At 40.8% G+C, this 20732-nt stretch overlaps 1 protein-coding gene and 1 long non-coding RNA gene across 6 annotated transcripts in view; one reads left to right on the forward strand and one right to left on the reverse strand.

Moving 5' to 3' along the window:
- The window catches only part of DNAI3 (dynein axonemal intermediate chain 3), a 95414-nt gene that overhangs the window by 32904 nt on the left and 41778 nt on the right, over positions 1–20732 (forward strand). For all 5 annotated transcript variants that reach the window (XM_019837351.3, XM_019837350.3, XM_006934877.5 and 2 more), the window contains exons 6-13: positions 167–316; positions 1391–1590; positions 7551–7667; positions 14011–14201; positions 15165–15289; positions 17435–17524; positions 19307–19393; positions 20260–20388. In XM_019837351.3, coding sequence (XP_019692910.2) covers positions 167–316; positions 1391–1590; positions 7551–7667; positions 14011–14201; positions 15165–15289; positions 17435–17524; positions 19307–19393; positions 20260–20388 — 1089 coding nt within the window. The remainder of the gene's footprint in view (positions 1–166; positions 317–1390; positions 1591–7550; positions 7668–14010; positions 14202–15164; positions 15290–17434; positions 17525–19306; positions 19394–20259; positions 20389–20732) is intronic.
- Positions 225–20261, reverse strand: LOC123379675. The gene is made up of 5 exons (XR_006584453.1): positions 20105–20261; positions 17813–17891; positions 10005–10226; positions 4442–4597; positions 225–1240 (listed from the first exon to the last, which is right to left on the reverse strand). It is a non-coding gene; the product is annotated as an uncharacterized LOC123379675 (long non-coding RNA).

Below are 20732 nucleotides of genomic sequence, written 5' to 3' on the forward strand. Positions count from 1 at the left end.
TTTGTTTAATTTTCTTCTCCTAATTGAAAAACATGAAGAAATACAAAAGAAAATAAGTAAGTGCTTAATGGATTTATACAAATGTAAATTTTATTGCAGAATAGGTGCATGCAGCTATAATCTACTTTGGGTCATGTATTTTAGAGTGCTATTTATTTTACTCTAGCGCCCAGAAGTACCAGAAGAACAGGAAGAATATAAAGAGCATACTTCTGAAGATTTATATATTTATAAACCACCTATCTCTAAACCATGGGTTTCTTTGGGCAGTGAAAAAGAAATTGATGAAGAATCGGTTAAGGAATCTGCAAAGCAGGTCAGAGGGCTGATATGATCTTCAGTGCATTACCTCTCTGTAATGCTCAACAACACTTATTCCTGAGGGATCTGTAAGGTTTGCTATGTTTGCCAGCGTGGATGTGGCTTTTCCTTTGATAGAAGAATGGTTATTGTTTTGGATATGTGGGTATTATGGGTTGAATTGTAGTCCCCAAAACAGATATGCTGAAGTCCTAATGTCCACTACCTCAGAATATGACCCTATTTAGGAACCGGGGGATGCTAATCCAATATGGCTGGAGTCTTTATTAAAAAGATGGCTATGCAAAGACACAGAGACACAGGGAGAACACCACATGAAGAAGGGAGCAGAAACTGGAGTGATATATCCACAAACCAGAGAAAAGCAAGGATTTCTGGCCATCTTCAGAAGCTAGGAGAGAGGCAAGGAACAGATTCTCCCTCAGAGCCCTTAAGAGGAGCCAACCCCTCAACACCTTGATCTCAGACTTCCAGCCTCCACACCTATGAAAATAGTTAAAATAAATTCCTGTTGTTTTAAGCCACCTAGACTGTGGCACTTGGTTATGGCAGCCCTACGCATACCCAGAGCAGCCCCTGAAAAGAACATTTGCGTGTGGGTGATTTATTATGAAAGTTCCATAGAAGAATAGGAAAAGCAGCAGGACATGGACATAGCAGAGGTCCTACAAAGGATGCTATCTCAGGCAAAAGTCCAGTAGAGGAAAGGCTTTAGCTTGAACCCCTCAGGGAACTCTGGGTGTAAATGACACCTGAATTGTCCCAAACACAAGTAAAGGAGACGGGCTTCCATATATCTCCTGCCAGTCCAACAGTGGTCAAGATGTAAACTGGCAGTCACTATTCTTTGTACCTTTGTACCAACGTGGTCCCAGTAGCCCCAGAGCAGTGCTCTGCAGAAGAACAGTAGGTGGTGGCCCTGGAAATGGAAAACACAGAAGTGGAGAGGTAAACAGAAAGTAGAGGGAGATATTTTAGAGGATCTGAGCAGAGCACCAGTATTGTCTACCCCACATCCATTTTTCCAGGGACTTGATTATGTTCCTTTTACTGTTTACACGTGTTGCAGATTACATATATGATTTCTCGAAAACGAAGTGAATTTGGTGCGCCAGTTAAGTTCAGGGACCAAAATGCTTCCAGCGTAAAAGATGCCTATATTGAATGTACAGCCTACCCAGATAAAAATTTTATCGTTAAGCAACTTGAGAAAGATGTTGGCATGCAAGTCGTCCCCAAAGTCAAGGACACAAGTACTCAAACAAGATGGTAAGTATGTGATGGGGTTGTATATTTTCAAAGGCAAGTACAGTAAAATCTAGCAACATCTGTGATTATTTTTGAAAGACTTTATCATAAATAGAAATGGCTTGACAGTGATGACCTAGGTCTTCACAGAGTGACTCAATTCAGGAAGATCTACTCATCAACACCTTTTAAAATCTCAATAGGAAAACGAGATACAAGTATATAAGACTGTAACCACTATGGAGTGGGAAAATAACTAATGTTGTTAATAATCAACAACCAGACAACCAGAGAAGGGGCCCTGGTTTTCTCTCGCCTTTGCCTCCTCACTGCTCTATTCCACCACCTAAGTGGTCATTCTTACATATCAAATCAGATTGTGTTATGTCACTGCCTAAATCTCTTCTTTAGCACCCCACCACATCCAGAGGCCTTAGGATGGCATTAGGTCCTCCTTCCTCCATTACAAGGCATTGTCTGCCACTCCAGCCTTGTCACCTGTTCTGAAACAAGCTCTTTATGCTCTGCCTCCATGAGCTGCTTCCAGCTCCCAGAATATCTGCTCTTCCATATCTCCCTGCCTTTTCCCATGCTGCTCCTCTGTATAAAATGGCGAACCTGGAGAACACCTCTCTACCCTTCAAGGTCCACTTCAGTGCCCCTTCCTCTGTGATTTCCTGGAAACATCTGGTAGAGTTGATCTCTCCCTCCTCTGGGTCCCCGCTAGAGTTTAGAGGGATCTTTACTGTAGCACTGATGACACACATTGTACTCCTCTGCTTCACTGTCTGCCTGCCTTGGATCCAGAGCACTTTGAGACTACCCATATCATTTCACACATCAAACTCTTCATTAAAATTAATCCAGTGAGTGAACTGATGTGAAATGGATTGCTGAAAGAATGCTTTGGGGACTTGAGTTAGTCTTTGAAGGTTGTATAAGTCTGAAAATATACTTAGTTAAACCATGCATTTTTTTTTTTTTAGGATTTAAAAAATACTGTTTATTTTAAAATAATTTTAGATTTATGGAAGATAAGCCACAGATGCTGAATATGGTTTAGAGATATGGGGAAAGGAAAAACAGCCCACATTTTTAAAAAGACTTGAACAGTTCAAGGGGGTGGGAAGACCAGAGTCTGCATGGGACAACAAGGACACCAGCCTGGGGAGAGTAGAGTGAATAGCAGAGGCAGACAGAGAAGTGGATTCCCTGTGGCAGACAGTAAGGAACTTTGGAAAGTTCTGAAGCAAGGGAGAGGCAGGATGATAGGGCTATTTAAATAAGATGAGTCAAGCATAAGATGAGAGCAGAGGAAAAAAAGCCTGGAGTTGAGAACATTGGCCAAGTAGGAGACCATTGTAGTTAAACAGGCAAAATGTGGCCAGTGTCTAAATTAAGATGGTGGCAGTAGGCACGGAAGAAAGGGTGGAAAGGAGACATGTGTAAATACAAAATGCCATAACTCCCATCATTAAAACAAACAAAACCCAACTTTTTTGACGTCTCTAGCTATTCCACGGTCTTTGCTTTTCTTTATAACAAAACTCTTCCTTGTCCATATTCTCTAGTTCCACTCTCTCTTCAGCCATTTTGTTTTGAGCCCATGCCAGTCTTCACAAGGTCACCAAAGACTTCCAGTTGTCTGATTGCCTAATCCAATGTTCAGACCTTCTTTTTCTCCACTTCTCAGCACTACTTAATGTGGTTGACCACTTCTCCTTAAAGCACAGCTTTCCAGTAAGTGTTATGGATGACACTCATTGTACCCATTCTAACTTATCGGCAGCTCCTTCCCAGTCTCTTTTACTGGATCCCTTCCTCCCAGCCTGTAAATATTAGGGGACCCGAAGGCTTACTCCTTTTGATGTTTTTTTTCTCTAACTATACTTAATCCCTGGGTGAATTTATAGAGTCCTATGATACTAATCTATTGTCTGTTATTGCTGATGACTCCCAGATCTATGCCTTCAGCCTCAATTTCTTACCTGAACTCATTTACTTATCTACTTACTTGAATTTCTAATATGTCTCTTGAGTTTAACATGCCCAACAACAAATGTTTTCCTTTTAACTCCAAAACTGAGATTCACTGAATTTCCCTCATCCCAGTAAATGACAATGATATTCTTGTAATTACTCAGACCCAAAACTTTGGATTTTCTTGGGTCTATCTTCAAAATATATCCACTGCTATCACCTTGGACTAAGCCATCTTCACCACTTGCCTAGGTTATTGTAACACCTCCTAACTGGCTTACTTCTATCCACTCTTTCCCTTCTGCATTCTATTCTCCACAGAGAGCCAGAGTAATCCTCTTAAAATGTAAGATAACATCACTGATCAAAACCCTTCAATGGCTTCCCATCCTACAGGAACCTACAAGGCTGCACATGGTCTAGATATATTCTCTGCCTGTTTTCCCTCATCTATTCCAGCCACACTGGCTTCCTTGTTCCTTCAATTCACCAAGCATACTCATAGCTTCCAGGCTACTCTTTTCCCAGACATCCTTAGGGCTCATTCCCTCCTTCATCCAGATTTCTGCTTGAATGAGGCATTCTCTGAAATTCCTGTATACAGATCTTCCATGACAGATGATGAGGTTATGTCCCAACAAACCCATGGTAAGTTGAAAATATCCTAAGTTGAAAATTCATTTAACACATCTAACCTACCGAACGTCATAGCTTTGCCTACTTTAAATGTGCTCAGAACACTTACATTAGGCTACATTTGGGTAAAATCATCTGACACAAACCTATTTTATAATAAAGTGTTGACTATCTCACGTAATTTATTAAATACTGAAAGTGAAAACCAGGATGATTGTGTGGGTACACAATGGCTGTCAGTGTATGGGTTGCTTACCCTCATGACCCTGTGGCTGACCGGGGGCTGAGGCTCGCTGCCACTGCCCAGCATCACGTGAGAGAGGATCATACAGCATATCACTAGCCCAGGAAAATATCAAATTCAAAATTCAAAGTACAGTTTCTACTGAATGCATATTGCTTTCACACCATCCTGTAGGAAAGAAAAATCACACGTGGAAGGAAGCATAAGTTGGGGGCCATCTGTAAAAGCAACCACCACCATTACTATCTACCCCCTAACTCTATTTCTCTTCACGTTATTATCACCACTTGATATGTGTTTGTCATTGTCATTCTTCTCTCACCTTCCCTCCTGCCCCTGCCTTAAAATTCAAGCTCCATGAGACAGGAACTTTGTCTGATTTATTTATTTCCACATACTCAACTCCTAGGACATTTCCCAAAACCCATTTATCAGATGGAGGGAAACAGGGAATGGAAGAAGGGGGAAGAGATGGATCAAGTTAAAGAAGAATGTACAGAACAGATGCCTGACGAGTTCAGTGTTAAGAGGAGAGCTGTGAAATATGCTGAAATCCTATATGAAATATATGACCAGGAGAATCAGGAATCAGGAGTGTAGAGTGAACTAAAAAACACGCTTTTCAAATTTATATAAACCAAGTCAGAAGCCATAAAAATGCACTGGTAAAGTCAGGGCACATATACATAGATCCCAGGGGTCTGAATAAGAAATGGGCCAGAAACAAGGCAGTCAGGTGAAGAGACAGATCAGAATTAAAGGAGGTAAAAATAAAGACAGGATCAGTAGTCAAGTCTGGGCAGAGAATTAGGACACCAGAGATTCATAAATACCAAGATGTGGGGGCGAGACAGGAAGGAGAGTGGTGATACACTAAGCCAAGCCAGCCAGAGACTTCTATGTTTCTGCCAGGGAACAGAAAAGTGACAAGAATGAGTCAGCCGAGGTAGACTCAGGAGGCAGACTCAGAAAAGGACAGTGAACTTCCAACAACAGGAACCCCATCATAGGACTTGAGACTTAGCAGGCGCTCACTAAATGTAGACCGATACAAGCAGACAGCTATAGTGATACAGATGGAGTAAATAAATGAGAAGTAAGGGAAGGTCTTGACCAATAAGATGAAAAAAAAAAAAAAGAATCAAAATGTTCAATTTAGGTGGCTGGGAGAATGCTGGTTCTCCTTAGGAAGATCAGGAAATGAGGAAGGGCAGCTAGTTGGGGTGGAGAGGGTGAGATAAAGGATTGTGATAGAAGTAAAGAAAGGTCAATGGTGAGGTTCAAAGAGGAGTGACAGTGAAAGCAAATGTTCATAGTGTTCTGGGTATTCTTCTGAGCGCTTGGCATACAGCAACTGAGTTCTCACAGCTGCCCTCTAAAGTAGGCACTATCCCCATTTTACAAATCAAGAAGCCGAGGCAAAGTGAGGTGAGAAATGAAAGTTCAATGTTTGGGACATAATTTAAATCTGAAGCAATCCCAAACAGATCTGCTGAGAAATAACAAAACAAATCACATGTTAAAAGTAAGAGTGACTCTTAGGGTGCCTCTTTGCTGAGATCAACAGGTGCCATAAAATTTCTTACTTAATCCTATCCAGAAGATACTAATATGTGCTAGAAATGAAAAGGTGAAGCTAAGGGTCACCTGGGTGGCTCAATCTGTTTAGTATCCAACTCTTGATTTCAGTTCAGGTCATGATCCCAGTGGGATTGAGCCCCAAATGGGGCTCTGCGCTGAATGCTGGAACCTGCTTGGGATTCTCTCTCCTCTCTCTGCCCTTCCCCTGCTTGCGCTATGTCTCTCTGTCCCTTTCTCTCTCTCTCTCTCTCACACACACACACACTCTCTCTCTCTCTCAAAACAAATAAATAAACTGAAATTAAAAAAGGTGAAGCTAAGATATGAACCCAAGTCTCTCTGGCTCCAATACCAACATTCTTTCTTTCTATCACTCTGCCTTCTGCTACTGATACTGAGCTAACTAGGAGGGGGAAAATGATTTATTCAACATAAGCAAAACTTTCTTTACTCCTTGATTACTCTTCACTTAATATGTTTGCCTCTCACAGAGATGTTTCACTGACATTTGTTCAACACAGATTAAATGTAACCTAATGTTTTTTTGGACACTTAAAATGTGCTAGGCACTATTTTAAAAACTTTGCATGTATTAACACATTCAATTTACAATGCTTCTATATGCTATGTACTTTAAAAGTTTCATGTAGAGATGAATAAACAGACACAGAGAGGTTAAATAATTAGCTCAGGGTCACAAAGCTTGTAAGTGATAAACCCAAGCTTCAAAACCAGGCAGCCTATCACCAGAGTGCACACTCTCAATGACTGTACCATCCGACCTTTCTATAACCCCATACCGAAAGATCACTCTAGTGGGTGAGACTGCCAGTGCCCAAATGCAACAGCATGATATGTTCAAGGGTGGAGGTGAGCACTGAGGGCAGACTGGAGGAAGATCATGTCACCATCATTGCTGGAATGCAAATTGTTTCTAGTTTTGTATATTTAGAGCAGAATTTCTGAGTCTCAAACACTACTGACATTTTGGGCTGGATAAATCTCTTTTGTGGGAGGCTGTCTTGTGCATTGTAGGGTATTAAACAGCATCTCTGGATTCTACCCACTATATGCAGGTAGCACATCCCAGTTGTGACAACCAAAAATGTTCCTGGATGTGACCAAATGTTCCCATGGGGTGGGGGTGGGGTAGGACTGTACTGGTTAAGAAACACTGATCTAATGAACCAAATAGGGAGAGAATGATAAACAAATGTGGCAAATTGTTAACTGATGAATCTGGGTGAAGAGTGTTTGGGACTTCTTACAACTTTTCTGTAAGTTAAAAATATCTAAATAAAGATTTTAAAAAATAAACACTTCTTGATTATGTTGGAAACAAATACATAAATATTCAAAGTTATTTCAAAAAGGCAGCCAATATCAACTGTCTAGGATAAAGAAAAAATTCAATATGTAGAATTTAAATATAAAATAGTATCTTATTATTGTCACAGAAAGAAACCTTTGACATGTCACAACCTATATTTACTTTTCTTTGATCTAATTTTTGGTATTCTATCATCTTTTAATGTATTAGGACATATCCCAAAAATGCCAGTACACAATATTATCCAAGAGAATTTTCAGAGGAGGAAAAAGAGATATTCGGACAATCCAAGCCTTTGATTGACTTTCTTAATAATGCATCTATAAGGTAAAAATTGTATTTTAAAATTTTAAAATAAAACATAAAATGTGTATGTGTACTTATAGTGATAGGTCTTAAAAGCAACTCCATACATGGTGTCTCGATAGAAAATATGAAGTAATCAGATATGCATGGGCATATGACAAATCCTCAGTCTTTCCTTCCTTTCTATTGTCACCAGTGTGGACCTAGGAGATGTATACAGTTGGGTGTGTGGGGATGTTTTCCTAACAGCAAGTTAACAATTATTTATTTACCATAGTTTTTTTTTTCAATGTTTAGTTTTGAAAGAGAAACGGACAGAGCATGAGCAGGGGAGGGGCAGAGAGAGAGGGAGACACAGAATCTGAAGCAGGCTCCAGCTGTGAGCTGTCAGCACGGAGCCCAACACAGGGCTTGAACCTACAAACCACGAGATCATGACCTGAGCTGAAGTCAGACGCTCAACCGACTGAGCCACCCAGGCACCCCATACCATGGTTCTTTTATTTAAGTCTTTTTTCTCTCCTCCTTACTCCCCTTCTTTGCTTCATTTACTTGTGTATGATTACAAAGATGAGGAGACATATACTGTTCATGACGATGCTGATCTTTGTTAATAACCTGAAGTCAATTCAGATGTACCCTTGTACATCTTATTCCTCACCCCTAATTCCTGCATTGATTCCACTTTTAGTGGATCTGAGAGAGGTGTCTTCAGAAAGCCCCTCCCCCCCCACACACACAGTTACTAGGAACCTGGGATTTCTAAATCAGAGAAAGAGCTTGACAAGTTCTCAAGTCAATATTGGAGTTCAGAGAAGCGGAACCAGTGGTGGACAGGTCTGCCAGTGGTACCCTGTAGGTTGGTTTCCGTTTCTTTCCAAAATTAAAAATTTGTTGGTCAAGTTCATTCACAGCCCATGTTTTTCTTTTTCATTTTTAAGAAAACAGCATTAATTTTCCCACTGTTTAAATGTCCTGAAAATTCCAACAACTCTCAAAAATTGTGTCCTGTGTCTAGGGGGAGTTTGGTTCAAAAATTCCCCAATGATGCAAAGAGAATGCATTAAACTAGACAAAATATATATGTATAGCTATGTTTACTCTGGGTCAAGGCTTCTTGTGAAGTTTGTTAAAAGGTGGAGCAAAGAGAGAGAGATGTTCCATTAATGCCTAACGACTAACAGCTGTTTGACAGGCTGTCCCTTGCTAACTCATCATACACTTTAGCTGGCTTGCCTGCTGTGTCATTGTGCCAGCCACCAGAAGGACTACGGAATCAAAGCTAAGGACAGCAAAGCAAATACAATGCCTTTTAACAAAGAGCCAGAAACCCAGAGGCACGAACACAGTTTCTCCTCACAGAATTTCAGTTCTAGCAGGTCTCTGGAGAAGATATTAAAGATACAGAAAAACTGGTAGAATTACATCCTGTATATCTCATGGCAAGGCTAGGGGGACACACTACAGGCATAATTCCATGAAACCTCCCGAAATTGCCAGGGGCTCAATGCTTTTAAAAGGGGGTTGCTGTTTTGTGGACTCTGCTGCTTGATGAGGGGAAATGAAAATCAGGTGCGGCTATGCCTGACTTTGAAGTAAGCCTCCTTTTCTTGTCTAGCAACATAATTAAATGTATTTCTGCTCAGCTCCAAAACAAAACAACAAGAACAAAAGAACAGAGAGTGCATTAACTATTTGCCACTCGTTCATTTATGGGAAGCATGCTGTACTTTTCCTATGGGACAATGAGAAACAAACAAGAAAACCTAAGGTCTCTCTTTCCCCATTTCAAATTTTAGTGATTAAAATTTTTCCAGCTAAGAATATTAAAAATGAGAAGTCTATGTACAATCCATCTCAAGGGTATAAGTGGCCTATAGCCAATTCTCAATTATCCACGTTGTGTATTATCTTTAGACCCTTTATTCTTTTATTTCAGTTGCCATGCTTAGAGAGGGATAGTGAACAGCTTCATGATTCCCTCCCTGAGACGTGGGAAGGAGAAGCCGGAACCATAAGAAAAAAGAGGAAAATTGGCATAGGAATTACAGTAGTCCTGGTCAAGAATAAATAAACCCATGTACATATATCACTGTCAGGTTTCCCACTCTAAAACTGTTTAAGGTTTATTCAGTTTTTTAAAGGCTAATATAAGCCTGGTTTTGTTCTGGGAAGAGTGCCCTTTTAGAAACGAGTTCTTTCTGAATTTTACCCATAACAAACCTGAGGGAAACAGTATTTTGCAAAAGAAGGAAATGATAAGAAAGGAGACAGAAGAATTCTCGAGGAACTGGGAAACAGCTCATTTGGGGGTGGGGGCGGGGAGGGAGAGAAACCCTTTGAAAGAAAAGTACTTACAGGCTTTAACTCAGACAACGGTTTTGCCAGCCTTCACTGCATCACCCTCAGAAACCACGTACTGGGGTGCAGGGAAATCAAGAAACGAAACCAGCGAAAAGATGCTGTCTTCTTCTCCCTTGTGAATTACTTCCTAACTTGAGCTAAGAGGGAAGAATCAGGAAGCCAGAGCAAAGGCCCCTGTTTGTAGCTCCTCTCTTGGAAATTCCTTTCTCATTCAGGCTGAAACAGAGAAAAAAAACAAAAAACAAAAAACAAAATCAAACCCAAGATTTTGAAGATGCTAACAAACGCTTCTACTTGAAGCTCCAGGCTGTGAACCTACCCTACCTAGGGTGTTTCAACGTTAATGCGTATATGAATCACCTGGGGATCTTGTTAGCCTGCAGGCTCTGACTCTGTAAATTCAAGGTGGTGTCTGTGACTGCACTTTCAGCAAACTCCAGGTGATCATGATGATGCCGGTAGCATCATTGGGAAGATGAGTTTAACCAAGAGTATTCAATTGAGCAGTGAACAGTAGTGTTAATTCTTAACGGCAGGGGTATTAAGTGGTTATCCTGCTTAATTACATTTTTAGGAGAATCTATTATAATATTTAGAGTTTATATTTAATTGTCTAAATAAAGGAGGGGATTTTCTTTCTTTTTTTTAGTGTTTATTTTTTATTTTTGAGAGGGAGACAGAGTGTGAGCAAGGGAGGGTCAAAGAGAGAAGGAGACACAGAATCCGAAGCAGGCTCCAGGCTCCGAGCTGTCAGCACAGAGCCTGACACGAAGCTTGAACTCCCGAACTGCGAGATCATGACCTGAGTCGAAGTTGGACACTTAACCCACTGAGCCACCCAGGCACCCCAGGAGGGTTTTTTTTTTCTTATTTTGGAACATTCATAATCAAGAGCCACTCTTTCAGCTTACCACACCTATTAAAAAAACAAGCTATTTGGACTATCAGTCATTAGGGTAAAACCTCTGGTGGCATTCTAATTGTGGGAGTCCCAGAGGTCATGTGAATGAGCTGGGTTTTCAAACCTAAGCATATGCAGGAGCAATAAACATGGCAGAAACTTATAGTAACTATTTTTTGGTTCCGTTTTTTGTTTGTTTATAATACTACTTCTTTCAAGAACATACCTCAGTTTCATATTATAAACAAGTGACTGGGGCGCCTGGGTGGCTCAGTTGGTTAAGCGTCCGACTTCAGCTCAGGTCACGATCTCGCGGTACGCGAGTTCGAGCCCCGCGTCGGGCTCTGGGCTGATGGCTCAGAGCCTGGAGCCTGCTTCCAATTCTGTGTCTCCCTCTGTCTCTGCCCCTCCCCCGTTCATGCTCTGTCTCTCTCTGTCTCAAAAATAAATAAACGTTAAAAAAATTAAAAAATAAACAAGTGACTAAGTAATGGTGGAATAAGTTGGTCAAACTCACAGAAAATAATTATAAGATCTAGAAAACAAGAGTTACACAGAAACACACACACACAACTATTTGAAGGCTCAAGAGAGTGACCTAAAGTAAGCAGAAACTGGAGGGGAGAAGGATAAGATGTGCACATTTGCAGTGTTTTTTCTTTAAGTATTGCCTAATCCACAGGAGGCTCAAGTGACAGAAACCCGTAGGCTTATACAGGTCTGTTGGTGACAGAATAACCAAATGGTCAGGGGGAAGTCATGGAAAGGTGGTAGCCTCAGACAAGCTGAGACCCCAGTTCCACACAAAAAGTCTAACAAGATCCTAGGCTGCAGACTAACACACTCATTTTTAGGGGAAACCCCAGGAGAGTCCAGAAGGAACTACCAGCATCTAGAAGCTGAAAAATTAAGCAGAGATTTCAGCTACTATTCTACACAGAGAGGACAGAATTTAGAGTTTGAGTCCAGCCAAGTTAACTACATTATAGAACAAACTCCACTTTTCAGAGGAACAAAAGAGAACCCAGAGTCTCTACAACACATCATTTATAATGTCCAGTTTCGTTAAATATGTAAAGTCACTAAACATGTGAAGAAGTAGGAAAATGGGACTCTAGGGTTCTTCCTGACACCACCTCTGGCCCCGAACAAGGGTTTTATTTTCCCCCAACACCAAATACATGGTATCTTTTCCAACACCAACTCTCGAACTCTCAGACACTCTCCGGAGTTAGTGCAGTCTCCCCAAGTTAAGGGGCTTAGTCTCACCAGGCTGCCAGTCTCAAGTCCCAGGAGTGCTACACATAGTTCTGACCAGCCAGCTATAATGAGTTTGATACTTCTCCAGAATGACTCATCTAACTCAGGAAAGCGCTTCACTTACCATCACCAGTTTATCGTAAAGGATGCAACTCAGGAGCGGCCAAATGGAAGAGTTGCATAGGACAAGTTATCAGGGGTGGGAGGTGGGGGAGGGGGGGCCTGCCAACCTCCCGGCACTTTCTTGCCTTCACCAACTTGGGAGCTCCTATCATAACTTTTAAGACAGGAGCCTGTCAAGCCAGGGCCCTAGGCTATTAAAAGATGGGCCTTGGGGCGCCTGGGTGGCGCAGTCGGTTAAGCGTCCGACTTCAGCCAGGTCACGATCTCGCGGTCCGTGAGTTCGAGCCCCGCATCAGGCTCTGCGCTGATGGCTCGGAGCCTGGAGCCTTTTTCCGATTCTGTGTCTCCCTCTCTCTCTGCCCCTCCCCTGTTCATGCTCTGTCTCTCTCTGTCCCAAAAATAAATAAAAACGTTGAAAAAAAAATTAAAAAAAAAAAAAAAAAAAGATGGGCCTAAAGGCGCCTGGGTGGCGCAGTCAGTTAAGCCTCCAGTTTGGGTTCAGGTCATGATCTCACAGTTCGAATAAACATTGAAAAAAAAAAAAAAAGATATGAGCCTGGCACTCAGAATGTTCTTAAAGGGTCAATATTAGCATTGTTAGCAGGATAGGTCTTCATTTTAGGGCTTGTCTCCTGTATTGCGGGTTTAGCAATGGAATGAAACACATTCGTGCCTCCAGGACTTTGTGATAACTAAAACCGCCACCACAGATGCACATACAGCATACTTCTAAATTCCAAAGCTTCCCTTGAGAATCTTACTTGTTTTACATTTTATATACATTATATATGTGTACAATATATGTACAATATATATACAATATGTATATATTATAATCCTGATTAATGTATAATCCTAAATATATATATAAAATCCTAATAATATATTTGTATACAAATTAGTACATATGATCATTTGGTACCAAATATGGCTAAGAAAATGGCATTTTCTGTCAGTTTGGGTTTTTCAGGAGGCAAATGAGACCAAGTGTAAAACAGAGGTTTACTGAGGGTCCCACTGTGTAAAAAAACAAAAAAAAATTTTTAAGTTAGCAGGATTGGTTGGGCCCCTGGGTGGCTCAGTTGGTTAAGTGTCTGACTTCAGCTCAGGTCATGATCTCGAGGTTCGTGGGTTTGAGCCCCACATCGGGCTCTGTGCAACAGCTCAGAGCCGGGAGCCTGCTTTGGTTTCTGTCTCCCTCTGCCCCTCCCCTGCTCATGATCTGTCTCTCCCTCTCTCTCAAAAATAAATAAACTTTAAATAGTAATAATAAATAAAGTTAGCAGGATTGGGCAAGGAAAGCTTCAGCAAAGTCGTAGCCCACCCCGGCAGGAAGCTCCAGGGGGAACCAGCCTGTTGGAGAAGTCCTGCAGGAATCAGAGCTTGGCAGGCACGGTGTCCCTGCAGCTGTCGGCTCAGTCATTGGCCCGGGAGAGCACAGCCTTGGCTGGGAAGCGTCTGCAGATGGCGAAGGTGTTCCAGACCATCAGCCAACAACATCCTGGCACTAGAAGTTTTGAGTAACACACAGACAGGAGGTTTCTTTCTCTTAAGTCACATATTTCACATGGGGGTAATCATTAGTTACCAAGTATAATTGAGGATATTTTGTTTTTTTTCTGTATGAATGAAGTAGGAGGAGCTGCCGAAAGACCTATCATTGAATACTATAATCCAACATCTTGTGTGTGTGTGTGTTTTGTCCTAACAAAATAGTGTTGAAATAGCCCTGCAGCAAAATGAAATCATGAATACATTTATTGATGACTGGAAGTGCCTGGCAGAAGAAGAAGGCACCTTTGGAGACAAAACTGATACCCACCTGAAAGAGTACCAGTCCTTTACCGACCTTCATAACCTAACAGAGAATATGGTCACTTCCATCTCATGGCATCCGACTATCTATGGTGAGATGACCGTGACGGTGGTTCTCTTTGGTGAGGGCAAGGAAAGTCTTTTGCTTTTATATGTAAAATTACACACTACCTAAGTATCTCAGTTTCAGTAAGACAACTTCCAATTGCTGAGTGCACCTGCCGGGATCTTTCTTGGCATCCTGCAGTCCTGTGTTCTCCCAGCACCTCACTGTGGCCTCTACAAGGACAGAACCAAGTTCAAGCCAGGGAAGTGACTGTCTCAGGTCACCCAGCTGGTGAAATGCTGAATCTGGATTTGCCTCAGCCTCTTGGGACTCCCAAGGCTAGCTCCATTCCTCCTGATACTCTTCCTCTCTGATTACAGGGCAAGAGAGGGAACACACCTCCTTTGTTATTTTTTTTTATGTTTACTTATTTTTGAGAGAGTGCAAACAAGAGAGGGACAGAGAGGGCGGGGCAGAGGATCCAAAGCCTGCTCTGCACTGACAGCAGCCAGTCGATGTGGGGCTTGAACTCACGAACCTTGAGATCATGACCTGAGCTACAAAGTAGGTTGCTGAACCAACTGAACCACCCAGGCACCCCAAACACACCTCCTTTAAATCACTCAGCAGCCAAGGGGGGGTAGCCTCATGTGCAAATGCAACTAAACAGAGAAAAATGTCCTTTCCCTCTTTTTTCCTCTTCCCCTCCCCCACATTGGCCTTTCTCTCACAAAAAAATTTTTTTCTTACTAAATCTTTGAAGTTTACTGTTTACACTAACAGTACATCTCAATTTGGACTGACCACCTTTCAAGTGCTAAATTAGCAACATGTGGCTACTGGCCACCGTATTACACAGTAGAGCTCAAAGAGACTCTTGGTCTCTTATTGAATATATTTGTTTCATCAAAGTGGAAATGAATAGTGACCATGTAGAGCAATAAGACCTACAAACACTTCTCCATGTACAGTTGCTGCAGGTTTTAACTTCTAATTGTGTCTCAATCAGGGCTAATAGCTGTGTCAGTGGCTATAAGACTCTCCCTTGAAGACAGAGTCCACTTTTCTGGTAAATTATTGCTGCAGCCATCACTAATTCTCTTCTGGAGTTTCTCCGATCCCATACATCCTCAGGTAATTGAGGAGAGTTGCCCACATAGTCTAAAAATATCAAATACTATGTTCACGTTTATCTTTAGCAGTTTTAATTGCAAAGTACTTTATAGTTACTTAATATGGTAAGCCCTTATGAATTAGGCTTTCTTCGATTCAGAATTTGTCATCAATTTGAGCAAGACTAAAGTTTACAGTCAGTTTATTGAACAAATCAATATGTTATTTTCAAAAAAGATTTTAAGAGGAATGTTAAACCATTCTTAAAAAGCAAACTCTTTCATGGGCTTCCTTTAAACACTATTTGTTCAAATGCAAATAAATGTTAATTTCACATGAATTTCCTCAGTTCCGAGGATCACCAGTAGGTGATGGTAATGAGTACAGACACCTGTGTGGGAAACACAGGGGGGCGGGGCGGGGGTGGGGACCATGGCCCCAGAAAGCGTACAGCCCAACTGTGGGCACAGCGACTCTTCAGCTCTCTTGTTGCCAGGTGTTGAACTTGTCAAAGGAATCCAGATCAGAAATTTTGAGTGAAATCTCCCAACTTTTAAATAGTTCAACTAAAACCAAACCAAACGCACGAATCAACCCAAATAAGGCTGAGGCCTGGGTTTGCCCCACAGGGTTCTGTTTCCGTCATCTGCTCAAAAACAGTTTTATTTAGGGTGCTTTATAGTGTTAGATTACGTTTTTTTTTAATGTACTTAAATATAATATTTTGTTTCTATAAAGTATTATATAACTAAGTCTTTCCCTAATAAAACCTAGCCTTCCTCCCTTCCTTCTTCCCTAATTCATCTGAATTCAGGCAGTTTTACTATAATAGATTGGGGTACTTTAATTATCATAGACCTAGAGGTCAAAATAGCAGATCCCTGGTTCTTTCTTGTCAGCCTACTTACCACAAAAATGATGCCATTCTCTCACTGGGGTTTTCTAACATTTTCTAGTGGAGTAGAATTACTCACCAGTCCACAATGTGGAAGTGTGGCTGAACTTTCAGGCAAAAAGGAGGAAAGAAGGACCTTTTCCTCTATTTTAAAGACTAGCTTTTTAAAAAACAAGCAAATTATTTATTAAAGAAATAATACAAATGATTTCTTTTGTTTTGTTCTATCAAAACTATAGGAGAATTTTTTTTTTAATTTATTTTGGAAGTAGAGTTTTCTCTAGAATCCACAGAGTGTCAAATAAACAAAGATGATTAGCTCCAATTCCAGTCTGAAACCTTCAGCTCAGGGGTGGCAAACCAATGGCCTCTGGGCCCCTTCTTTCTTTTTTTTTTTAACTTTTTTATTAAAAAATTTTTTTAACGTTTATTCATTTTTGAGAGACAGAGACAGAGCATGAGCAGGGAAAGGGTAGAGAGAGGAAGACACAGAATCCAAAGCAGGCTCCAGGCTCTGAGCTGTCAGCACGGAGCCTGACGTGGGGCTCGAACTCACGAACTGCAAGATCATGACCTGAGCAGAAGTTGGACACTCAACTGACTGAGCCACCCAGGCACCCCAGGGCCCCATATTTCTGATGGTTTTGTTTAAAGAAGAACAGTAACCATGCAAGGATTTTGCTTGGTGGTAACATATTAACACAGGTGCCAAAGAGATTTAATATACCTATTCGTTACAGGGCCTCCTTCTTACCCTCCAGGCACTTGAGTTTGTTCACCTTCTGTGTTTGGTATTATTTTAAAATTTGAACTATTATCAGTGGCCAACACCTTTTTTTTTTCTCATTCAACGAATTTTGTTTTTGAGTGCTTACTCTGTGCCAGGCCAGCTAGACAGCGGGGAACAAAACAGACAAATATCTTGTCCTCACAGAGCTTACCTTCATACTTCTCAGAAACACTAAGCTTAGTCTTTTTGTTTATAAAAAAGTTAAAACATCTCCCAGCAATGACCCATGGAAGGTGGAGGAAGGGGAGACCTGGGCCCCTTGAGAATATAGCTCTCTCATACACGTAGCCAACATGCACAATACAATTTAGCAAAAGCAGTTTCCCATCCAGAGGTAGGATTCTGGGAATAGACTCTATGTCCACATTTCTTATAGATAGCTATAAAATTCAACTTTTGATTGTCTCAATATTATTTTCTCACTATGATCTTAATAGGTTTTCTCACTCTCTCTTGAATTTGGGGGGTTTACTTTATTTAGTTAATGCTGGAGAGCCCAGATGACATCTTCTGCTTCAAGTTCTGTCCGAGTGACCCTAATATCATTGCTGGAGGCTGCATAAATGGGCAGGTATTTATGGATTTTTTTCCCCAGCTATTTGTTAATTAAGATAATATTGGTAGGTTTAAAAAAAAAAAAACATAAGGAGCCAATTTAGCAGAAGGAAAGCATGCCAATATTGTGCCAAAAACTGGGGTATACAGATGTGTCAGACATGGTATCAGGGCTCTCAGTGTCCCGGATAATCTACTTATAACTGCAACAAAATCGGGTCAAATCTGTTTGTATTGTTGGAATAGAACTGAACGTCGTACAAGATTCCACAGAAGACCAAAAAACACAAGCTAATATTAATACCTCTTGGTTATGAGTCCTCTTCTAACATTTCCCTGGTGATAGCAGTCAGGCACTGGTCCAGAATTTGAACAGAAATTCACTGGAAAAACATATATTTATTACTGAACTGACATATGTATAATTTGATACCATATTTGCTTTTTTCTTCTTTTCCTTTCTTTAAAAAATATTTTAATTTATTGTTTGAGAGAGAGGAGCGGGGAGAGGAGCAGAGAGAGAGGGGGACTGAGGATCTGGAGCGGGCTCTGTGCTGACAGCAGAGAGCCTGACGCAGGGCTCAAACTCACGAACCATAGGATCGTGACCTGAGCTGAAGTCCTACACTTAATTGACTGAGACACCCAGGAGCCTCTCTTCTTTTCCTTTCAAGTTATCTAAGTTATATGAAATTTAGATCCTGTCTTCCAATTGCCTGTTTCTCTAATAAAGCAAAACAATAATCTTAAAGTTGTTTTATGATTATAATTTAAATTCACTGTGACCCAGTGAGTGTGACCATTAAGGGCATATGGTCTTCTGTTGTGCGGCTAGGAAAACTTCCTTGTGATTGAAAATTTAAATGTCTACAACATCCATGACCATTTATCCAAAACCAAAACAACCGGAAAATAAAATTTCCCCCTCAGTTTTGTTCAACAATAATTGGTGGTCGGAATGATGACCCAGAGCCCTGTAAATCCTGAAATGCTTTCAGTTGCTCATTATGAAGGTGATAGGACTTTGTTTAAGAATATTTTAGAAAAGGGGCGCCTGGCTGGCTCAGTCAGAAGAGTACTGGACTCCTGATCTCAGGATTGTGAGTTTGAGTCCCAGGTTGGGTGTAGAGATTATAGAGATTAAAGAAATAAATAAAAACTTTTTAAAAAGAGAATATTTTAGAAAAGCAAATGATGAAAATAAAATAACCTGCAATTCTGTAATCCTGACATTTTAGCATTTTAGTGTGTTGAAATGACTTTTAATCATTGAAAATTATTCTAATTTAGTGTTGCACATTCCAGTTTATTCTCATTTTTCCAAAAATGATGAACCGTGTATACGCAAATTTGGAGTTGGCTAGAATATTCAGTTAAGTAGAAATCATCATTTTCCAGCCTTTTTGGACAATTGGGTATCTGTGCTTCTGAAGAACAGGTAAAGCATCTCTCCCCACAATTACAGCACTTTCCCAAAGACAGAGGAAGAAGTCTTCCCAAAGCAGAGGAAATTACATACCGTTCATCTTGGAGTTAAAAAAAAAAAAAACTACTAGCCTTTATTAACACAAGCAGAAGCACCAAAATCAAAGCGCTAAAAATACTTTTTAGAGGAGAAAACATTCTTTTCCCTATTAAAAGTTGCTGACTTATTAAGGATAGAGGCTAAATTTGATTATCCTTCAGGGTCATTGATTTATCGGATTGTATGCCAATACCAATAGGTCTTAAAAAATCTTTAAAACCCAATTAGCTATTTCCTGGAAATATGTTGTAATAACATTTACTTCTGTTTTAGATTGTCCTGTGGGATATTACTGCACATGCAGATCGCATAGAAAACATCAAGACAGGAGGTAGCAGAAGTAAAAAAGCCACGCTCAAGGTTAGCTTTTTAGAACTTTTCCCTCACAAGTTTTTCCGATTCAGGAGTTCATCAAAAAGCACAAAACAGAACTGCCAAGCTAAACAAAGTCTCAACAGAGCGGGAGGAAAAAGTATTATTTCCCATGCCTTCACATCTGTTTGTGGACACGTTCTGAATCACCTTTATGTAGGCCCTTGTTTAAGAAGTCAGTAAAACAAGTCTCATGGTCTGTCTGAGGATGGTAGGTTATTTTTATTGTCAAATAAAATAAAGGGACCAGGTGACTTGCCTACAATGATGTCGTGGAGAGAGCACGGGACAGAAGGGCCATGCATCTAGGCTCCGGATGATAGTCCTGTGAGTTCGGACAGGCCCTCTCACCCCAGCAAGCATCGATTTTCTCATGTGTGAAACGAAGGGGTTACAGTCTTTCTGATAATAATATTCTGTGATTTTGCAAAGCTGTGGATGCTGCCAAAAGGGTTGAGGAAAGATTCCTCAGCTCCCGACACAGTACGGACCCACCATATTGCACAGCTCTACCCCAGCTCTTCAGCCTGAGCGGCAACAGGCCTCTCACCAAGACACGGCGGGATGTGGCCTTCTGTGCGTGCACGAAACACTCCTTCGGAAATGGGATCTCACTGATTCTGTAGGGGGTGGGTCAATAATTCTTGTTAAGTTTGAAAGCTTAGATTAAGCTGAAGGGAAAGTACATAATCTTATTACCTTAATATAGGATATGCAGAAACAGTAATTTACGTTTTTCTCTGAACCAGTATTTCTCCAAGTTAACCAGTTGTAGATGGAATAACTAGTAAAGAATGAATTCACTCATCAGCTCTGTGAAAGCAGCACGTAACGTTGTCTTGACGTTTTTCCAGCCCATGTTTCTCCTTGAACCAGACAGTAATAAAGAAGCGACGTATATCAGACACTGCGCAGTCTCCTCGATAGAAAATGGTCATAAGAAAGTAATTACAGATATACACTGGCTGTCTGACACATTTGAGGTGAGTCTGGATGGTTTCATAGTTCTCTCCTGCTGGATTGTACATTCTCGGAAGATCTTCATTCAAAGATTTTATTCAAGTCAACAATTCATTTACATTTAAATCATGAAATAACCGGGAAGCAGGCGTCAAATGGTTGTGTCAGTGTTGCCTGGCCAATACCTGACTTGGAGATCAGAATAAGGCCAAAGTTTCAACTTCAATGGTTTATAAACCACTGAATGATGTAGATGGTGTCAACATTGATATACAATAGTGGAGAAGATAAGAGTTTGATATGTACAAATAGAGTGCAAATGTTTTATACCCTTAGCCTTTGTGGGTTTAAAAGTCATGATTTCAGG

This window comes from Felis catus, chromosome C1 (genome assembly GCF_018350175.1).
Source record: "Felis catus isolate Fca126 chromosome C1, F.catus_Fca126_mat1.0, whole genome shotgun sequence".
Classification (NCBI taxonomy): domain Eukaryota; kingdom Metazoa; phylum Chordata; class Mammalia; order Carnivora; family Felidae; genus Felis; species Felis catus.